This window comes from Papaver somniferum, chromosome 6 (genome assembly GCF_003573695.1).
Source record: "Papaver somniferum cultivar HN1 chromosome 6, ASM357369v1, whole genome shotgun sequence".
Taxonomy (NCBI): domain Eukaryota; kingdom Viridiplantae; phylum Streptophyta; class Magnoliopsida; order Ranunculales; family Papaveraceae; genus Papaver; species Papaver somniferum.
In genome coordinates, this window is record NC_039363.1 from 116,393,020 (window position 1) to 116,402,592 (window position 9,573).

Consider the following 9,573-nt stretch of genomic DNA (forward strand, 5'->3'; position numbering starts at 1 on the left):
GACTACTATATACATATTGAAAATCCCGAGGGATCCCATATGTATGTTGAACTGAGCCGTCAACCTAATAGATCTAGGAGTTCATATAGCCAAGGAGGTGATGAACTAGACCAAGGAAGTCACAAAGGTGTTGAACTAGGCGAAGGAAGTCAAGAAGGTGCTAACTGAGGACGGAGTTCAGCTAGCTAGAGAAGTCAAGTAGGTGCTCAATGAGGTTGTGGTCGTGGTTGAGGAGATGATGTTTTTAAGTTTATATGGATTTAGTTGGTTTATAATTTGTTAGCGGACTTAAAATCATATTTCCTTACGTTTCTTACGTATAATTTAATTTGCTATATCAGGTGCAGGAGCGGATCGTATTGAATACTTTGTTTGAACATAGTTATTTTCGCAAGTATGAAATAGTTTATGCATAAAAGTTTGTAGGAGAAGTCATGCTCTTTAAGCATCGACCATGACGACTCAAAACTTTCCATCTCTATGTTAGTTTTTCAGAATAAAAGTCACCATGATCAAACTTAGCAGGTTAATTACCCCAGTTTTCTGACAAGTATGATTTTATTTTTGGAGTAACAGTCGTCATAGCCTATAGATACCAACCATAACAACTCTATCTCACCAAAATTTGCCCTTGTGAATCATCAGTATATTGGGTATGAAATAAAAAATTTAGCCATTAGAGTCGTCATGGTCTATAGGTACAGAGCATGACGAGTATAAAGGCTAAGCACATTGAAATTTCATGGTATATTGTGAATTTTGATTGGTCCTGAAAGTGACGACTCTAGCTCACCAATTTTGGACTTGTGAATCGTCATGGTATATTGGCATGAGCCGATATAAGCCTAGCACATTGAAATTTCCAGGTAATATACAAAATTTAGCAGCTAGAGTAGTCATGTTTATAGGTTTCGACCATGACGACTTTAGCTATGTGAGTCTTCATGGTATATTGGTATGAATAGATGCGACCCTCTAGTACATTGAAAGTTCCCGGATAAATCCAAAATATTTTCTTCAGAGCCGTCATGGTCTATAAGTATCGATCATGATTAAACTCAATACAGGGAATGATGACTCTCATATTTATCGTGATTGCTCCTTTAGAAATTGATTTCTTTGGAAAGATAAAAACATTATACTCATTAAGAAAATAAAATCACATCTATTTAGTTAACTGCATTATATAAAGTTTAGTATGCGTATTCTTGATTCTCGTACAATAATACATCGTCATTGAACCTCCGAGTACGATGACACAACACCCCATATTCCTTTGAGTGTGTGGACTTTTTTTACCCATGTTGTATTGTGCATAGGCCATTAAATCGTTCCAACTAAAATTAAATAAATTAGTACGCGTTAGTATGCAAAAATTAAATTATGACATAGGTATAAAATGTCATATTATTTACTTTTTCAAGTTGATGAGCTTGAGGATGATGGTCCTTCACCAGTTTTCTAACTTTAACAAACTCTGGCATTGAACTCTTGTTATAGTAGAATCGACACGTTAAGTCTCTTAATTTGTAATTTTTTAGATTTACGGTGCGCTCATAATATAACTCTTTGACTATCTTACTGTACAAACTTGGTAAGGATATCATGGTATATTATGTTAGAGTGTGATGAAAGTTCGTCACGATATTTGGCTTATGAGCATGATGATTTTTAGAAGTCGTCATGGTCATAGCAATAAACCTGACGACTTAAATCCTGTAACTTTGCATAGTAACGATGATTCGACGACTTGGAACAACAAACCGAAAACTCATAGACTATCAGTAGTTTATCTGAGTATTTCTCTTTCTGGGTTTTTCATTTTGAGCATTGGATTCTTCATTTTGATCAATAGGATCTTCATTAGCACCCTCATTTGCGGCTTCATATATAAATCAACCCTGACCATATATCCAATCCAATTGTAAGTGTAAGTTTATATTACCATCAACAGAATCATATTTGATATTTGAAGCTTCTCCAATGTCAATTTGTCCACTAGAATCACTCATTTCTCTATATCCTAGTCTACCCCTACCCCAATACACGCACAATTTTTTTTTTTAAAACTTCTTTTTCTTTACTCATAAAAATCTCTATTATTAACCTTAACTATAATCTATATGTAATTTACATAATTTAATCAAATTAATTAACTTAACTACTCATATAAATAGGAGTAATTAAACAATGACAATTTTGCCAAAAAAGTTTTTGGCTAAGGGCTTTTGAATTTACCTCAAAATGACTTAATTTTTGCTCATTCAACAACTCCCCTTTAAAACCCACAACTCCGAATAAAATGAGGTAAAATTTTTCTTTATATAGAATCAATTAAATCAAATTATGTGGGTCTATAGTTTCAGTTTTTCCAGCTTTTAGAAGCTAGTCTTAAGTAGCATTTAAGATAATAGACCAAATGAAAGTGATTCTCATTAAAAGCACTTTGAGAACAATTAACAAACACAATCTTTGGTAAAAATTGATTACAAAGTGCTTAAACAGGGCTAATAATATGTGTCTAAGGTCGAATTTTGGCCCTTACCAAAATTTACCACGTCCTACTGCGTCTGTAGAGACAAATTTCGGCCCTAAATTTTCGGTGGCCCAGTGTAAAATGAAAAAAAAAACGGCATACATATTTGTAGACATATTGTTTAGCGATAAAGACCGCCAAACTTTGTAATCGTCATATGGCAATAAAAGCATCTCTAATGCAAGGGTCAATGTCTTAAGATTGTATTGCGCCTATGATTTAAGACTTTTTCCACTAAATTTTCATTTAATGCAAAGGTGAATGTCATAAAAAGGATGACATGGGTAAGTGGGTCTTAAGTCCACATTATTAAATTTAAACAAAATTCGTTAAACAAGAACTTGGAGATTGGAGATGAACTTTAGGTGAAAAATTTTATCACTATTTTTCTTTTAGTCTTTTAACAGTAACCCACTAAATGAAAGTATTAATAAGACCTCCATATAGAAAAACCTTGATCCCAAATATTGGTGATGCTCTGAGACTATCCGTCCAGCGGTAAGGTAAGGTAAAATAATTTGATGATGCTAAAAAGATTCCGGATAAAATCCCTATACTATTTTGGAAATAGTTAGCGACTAAGCGTTAAGGTCTTACAAATGCCACAGGTGTAAATTCTCCTAACCATCCTATTTTTTAGGCTCATTGTTGGCTCTTACCAGCAGTGGCGGATCCAACATGCAACAAGGGAGTGCAGTTGCGACCCTTTCCACTGGGCCTAAAAAAATAAGTCCAATTCTTCCTACAAGCCTAATCTCGGTTATTTGCTACCCCTAATAGAATTTTGCTTCCCCTTAGTGTGGCTTCTAGCTTCGCGGCTTACAGCCATGCCAATCAAGTAATTTAACTTCATGTTGGTTACTGCCTTACCGGATACCACGAGTGATGCAATTACAATCTGTCATCCACGATTTGGGCCTCATGCTACATTGAACTTATTTGTAAAAACGCGTGGTTCGTTTTTGCAGATTTTATAGTACAAGAGTGAAAACACAGACATAAAACCGAAAATATTGTAAACAAATAAACGGCAATGATCAATTCCATCTTGATTGGTCCTAATGAAGTAAAGTAGGCCCCACACAGAATCCAGATGTCAAAATTAGCATTAAATTAAGAGACTAAAGTGCCAAGGGAGATTTTGTTATGTGGAAATTAGAATGTTACTAAGCAACACACCTCCATCTATCCACACATCAAAAGTTAAATACACAAAATCTCTCATCACCGCTTACGCGTATGGCTATGATTCAAAGTTGTAATAAACACACTTAACTCTCCTACAGCAAAATCAGTGGGGAAAATTGTGTATATAAATGGCTGTCAATAAGTACAATTATACACAGAAACAAAGAAAGAAAGTTCCATTTCGAGAGAAGCTAAAAGAGAAAAAGAGAGAGAGACAAGAAAGGGAATTTGAAGTTAGTAGTAGAAGCTGTGTGGAAGAAGGGTACCGTGTAACAGACACCATTAAGTAGCTAGTTTCTTGAGAGGGAAAGCGAGCGAGAGAGAAATTAGGCGGTGGTGGTATAACAGATTTCACTTCATGTTTTTTTATCTCTATATTTCTCTTTAATTCTTTCTTTCTTTCTCTATTCCTATCTTATCTAATTAAGATAACCACAACAAAAAGAAAAAAACTAGAGAGAAAAACTTCAATCATACAGAAAAGTGTTAATAGTTCTGTCTTCATTCTTCAACAATCAGTTTCATTTGCATGTCTGAACAGTTTGGAAGTTCTTAATTAACAACAAAGTTAATCATGTTTGGGTTTAAGGTGAAATATCCTTCTCTGAGGAAAGGTATGTACTGAATCATTCAATCTGAATTTATCCAGTACTATGTAAATATATATAGATTCGTTCCAAACTCTTGATTAATTTAGCTTATGATCAGTTCTTCATGTTTTTAATCTTTTCTATGGTGATTTTGTTTGATCGAAATATTTGCATGTTCATAGGTCACTCCATGAATGAATTAGTAGTTCTTAACTGATGGGTTATTGTTTCTTTAGAAATTTCGGAAATGAAGATGATGATCATGATCATAAGAATGAATTTTGATCCACTTTGATTATAGCTTTCTTGTTCCCAGAATTTTGGATATATGCGTGTAGTTATGGATTCTATTTTTCTTTTCTAAAATTAGGATTCTGAAAGCTAATGAGACTGATTAATTAGCTTTGGATCGCATAATGCATGAATTTGTCGAGGTATATTAATGTTTATATTTTTGACAATTAAAACTTCCTTTGGTTTTTTCAGGTGGATCTTCAAAGGAACAAAATGTAAACAACGTGAACATCGTAAGTAAACTAAACGTTAAAGATGAATATATGGAAGCTTTAAGGACAAAATCTTACATAGATATATGGAGTAAAGTTCAAGGTCAACTTAGAAAAACAAGTACTCCATTAACAACCAACAATGATGTCGTTGTTGACGTCATCGACAGAATTGCTACATCCATATCTCGAATACCATCTTACACACATATATCCGATTACTTACTTGAACCTCAACAAGAAGTTCTACTCGAGTTGATTCAAAAGTCTAATCTTCATCAATTACTTATCGATTACTTCGAAGCAAGTTTAGAGGCGTGTAGAATATGTGGATCGATTCTTAAATGTATTGATCAAGCACGGGCGAATTATTGTAAAATACAAAGGGTTATCAAGTTATCAAAAAGGGTTCCATCGGATTTACCTGGGGGAATTAGTAACGAGGATAAAGTTCGGATCATTTTCGGTGAGTTAGCTTCGTTTGCCAAGCTTGATAATCCGCTTTCGAATTCTAGTAAGTTGAAGTTCAGCATAATTCATGATCGGTATGGGTCGATGCTTAATCTTTTGACAGTGAAACGTAAAAAGGTTGCACGAAGAGTAAAGGTAATTAGTTTATCCAAGAAAGCTTGGGGAGTAAGTGTGGTTATGCTTTGCAGCGGGCTTGCAATTGCTACAATCATTCTTGCCGTACATAGTCTAGTAGGATTCGTAGCTGTGCCAGGGTTGATGTGTATGCAATTAGGGTATCTAAAGAAGAAGTTAAGATCTGCGAAAAACGGACTTAAGAGGAATAAATTGAATCAGTTTCATAATCAACTTGATGCAGCTGCAAAAGGTGTGTATACGTTGAATAGCGATTTTGATACGATAAGTCGACTCGTAATGAGATTACATGATGAGATTGAACATGGTAAATCTATTGCCCAATGGTGCGTAAAGACTCAGAAGAAGCAAATGTTGAAAGAAGTTATCAAAGAATTTCAAACTCAAGAGAATTGTTTCTTGGAGAAGTTGGGAGAATTAGAAGAGCATGTTTATTTATGTGTTCTTACTATTAATAGAGCTAGAAGACTTGTTATCAAGGAGATTAATTGCATGAAAACTTCACCACAACAACATTAGCAAACAACAAAAAATGGGGATGGCAGACAACAACATCACCAGCAAGCTAAACTTGGAAGGCATCGTCACTGATGACGACGCGGAGCATAGGTGAAAGATCCGATGACTGGGAACAACCTCGCGACCGACCGAGCTAGGTGAGGTTTTGAGTTCAAAGTCAAACACATGAAGATTGAAGAGCCGTGCAGCTGAATGATATTGAGTTTTCTTTGTTGTTTTGCATATGACCGCCAAAACAAGATATTTCAAAATTTGGAAACCTGATTAGGGGTTAATTGATTTTAATCATTTGTTTTTATTAGCTTTAAGTGAGAGACTAAACTAATAAAGTACTTGCTAATTATTTTGTTAATAGAATATATGAAACATTCTTGGCCAAATATGGTCAATGAATAATGATCGCAAAAGTAGTACAGCTGGTATTAATTAAAGAGACATAATATTGATTTTTCGAAACATTCGAAGATAAGAAGAAGGAGAAGAATAATCTTATTAAGAGATTAGAATACAAGCATTACATAGTTTCCTTTATATATAACCTTAGAAATCTAGTTGGACCGCACATCCATGGTCCGTAAGTCTTGTAACACTCCCCCTTGTGCGGTTCAATAACAAAATAAAACTTTATACATAGTGCTTCACATATAGTTCTTCAAAAGTCGTTCTCCTTGATGACTTGTGTCGAAGTCCATTGCCTCATTAAAACTTTGATAAGGAAAAACCCCGTGTGACAAAACCTTGGTACAATTTTTCACATGTAATACTTCACATGTTGTCTCGTATTTTACATGTAGTTCATCACATGCAATACGATGTTAAAAATGATGAGTCTAAGTTGATTGCCTCGTTAAAACTTCGTCAGGAAAAACCTAAAGGGACAAAACCTGAACTAAAGAAAATGAGTACAATATTAAGAAATCTTAGAACATAGTTGGACTCGAATATGTTGCCTCATTAAAACCTTGACAAGGAAAACCCAGTGGGATAAAACCTTAATGAAGGGAGAATAGTACAACGTGACAGATGCAAGTAAAGGTGATCTGTTGCATATGATCACTTTGTTCCGTTGAAATTGACTAGTTGCTTCACAACTGTTAAGGCAGAAAATACTCGTGGGAAAGACAATAGCCTTAGATGGGAAATTACATTCCCGGTGTTTGTTGTTGTCTCATTAAAACCTTGCCGAGCAACAAAACCCTGTGGGAAAAAGAAACCTCGGTGAAGGAAAATAGTTCAACAAACCATTAGATGCTCCCCCTGATGTCAGACAATTTTCATTAGTCTAATGCAGTCAAAAGGAGTTTATCACACTTTACTTTGGTGACTTGAATGTTTATAAGACCATGTTGTTGATTCTGGAAGTTACATTTCTTAACAGACTATCGCGTTTCATTTCTTTGATTCAGATTTTTTCAGTAATATCAACGGTGATCTTTATGTCTTCAACGTTCAACATACTTGATGTTTTTAGTGTTGTCTCGCTAAAAACCTTGTCGAGTAACAAAACCCTTTGGAAAAAACTATTCTCGATCGCAGGAAAAAAGAGTACAACACATCTTCAATTTCGAAGTAAAAATATGTCGACATCGTATCCTTAGATCCTCCCCCTGATGTCGGCATATCCCCATGATTACTTTCAGAGTTGTCCCAGATAGTTCCTTTAGTCATGTACTTTTCGAAACTGAATATCGGTAATGACTTAGAAAATAGTCTACCATATCTCCCCCCTGATCAATTTCTTTGGAGAAGAGATTATTGTTCCTTCATAATCAACAACCTTTGGATTGAAGTTCCTTTAACATTCCTGTTTATGTCTTTGCATGGATAAAACAAACTCATGTCAATGGTTACTTTTAAGTACATGATTACATTCATTGTACCATTCCAATGACGTTGCGTTGGCGCTAGGATATATCTAGCTAATAAGTTCCCTGAGGATGCAAAATTTTATCGAGTACATTATTATACTAAGTACAACAATGCGTCTATTGTACTTAGATATGGGAATTTCATCTCCCAACACATCTTCGTCATCTTCATTTAGACGAAATGGTCACTTACTTACATTTGAACCTCGAATAATCATGGGGGTGCTATCAGGATGCATGTGTTTGTTAAATTGCCTGCCAACTTTAAACAAATGCAAACTGGTGGGATAATATACCACAAGATCAGTATTCAGTCGAGCTTTTCCCAGATTTTTCATCTCAAATTCGGATTTCATATAGTTTTTAAGGTCTCTTATTACATCAAGACTACCCATCATGTCTGTACCATCAACATAGATATCTACAATTCCAAATCTGGAACTTTCTTGTGAATATGCAAGGAAAAATAAATTACTTGTCTATCCCCTCCAAATCAATTAGTCACTTAGACGGGTATACCACATCCTCCTGATTGATTGAATCTAAAAGTGAGCGTTATATCTAACTGTAAACGCACTCTGTGGTTTAGAGTCACTTAATTTGGGTAACAAAAGGCTATCAAGTACTTTTGTAAATATATTTTATCTCTTGATTATTTCAGAGATACGTCATAACCACATACATATGATGCATTTCAAGTCCTTTTGAAATTACCAAGCTAACTAAGTAGCGGAACACTATAAAGTTCATTACAAGAGAAAAATTCCAGGGCTTTGTGAGAAACCTCGCGCCATAAGGCGAGTCTTTATATTTTAAGACTGCTTTCTTCTCATTATGCTTTGTGACGAATTAATCATGTATGTCCAATAGGCTTTATACTTGGTTGGTTAGCACTACCACACCAAATACCTGTATATTTGTCAAAGAACCAAGTTCTACCTGGATTGTATAGGCCAAATATGCTCTTCGTTGACATTAAGCAACAAGGAGCTTGGTTCGATCTCATCTTGCTCTATTTACTTAAGCAAGTGTATATGAAATTAATCATCAACATGCTCGCATGATCTGACTCATGCGCATTCTCATATTCCACTAGGAATGTCATTGTTCTCTGGAATCATTAAACTTCGGAGCGTCCTCCAGTATTGATTCATGGACATAATCAGAGATAATCAAATGAGATGATTTCATTAATGATACAAATTAGGTTGTGCCATACTCATCTACTTCCTTTCTAGGTGAACATTGATCGAACCTGGTGGTCTCTCCATCTTCCTTTATGGAGCCACAGCCTGAAATACACTTCCACCAAGTGTAGTTGCAACACCTTAGTCTATGGTGTGCCCCATACTGAAGACTTCTAACCTTGCAGGAATATTTGCAGCTGGTATGTGTGATCTTGTCACTTTAGCGACATCAGTGTACATTCTGAAAATCGATTATTATTTTTCACTTCATATTTACATTTGTGGAGTACAAGAATTAATATGAGACACAGTGGGAACACACCACGACAATTCCTGTTATTCCCTTAGAAAATACGTTTTCTTATCTGCCCCTAACGACGGGAAGACTGTCTCATTAAAATGACAACCCGCAAATCCAGCGGTAAGAGATCTCCTGCAAAAGGTTTTAAAACGCGGATAATTTTTGGGAGTAAATATCCAACAAAACTACTTAATCGTTTTCGTGGCCCATCATTGTACGATGCGGATTCGTAATGGCACATATATAGTGCAACCAAAAATACGAAAGAACAC

At 35.2% G+C, this 9,573-nt stretch overlaps 1 protein-coding gene across 1 annotated transcript; it reads left to right on the plus strand.

Moving 5' to 3' along the window:
• The first annotated feature begins 3,896 nt into the window (after positions 1–3,896).
• On the plus strand, positions 3,897–6,316 carry LOC113286076 (UPF0496 protein At1g20180-like). The gene is made up of 2 exons (XM_026534793.1): positions 3,897–4,338; positions 4,801–6,316. Exons 1-2 carry the CDS (start codon positions 4,299–4,301, stop codon positions 5,943–5,945), a joined length of 1,185 nt encoding a protein of 394 aa, XP_026390578.1. The 5' UTR covers positions 3,897–4,298; the 3' UTR covers positions 5,946–6,316.
• The last annotated feature ends 3,257 nt before the right edge of the window (positions 6,317–9,573 follow it).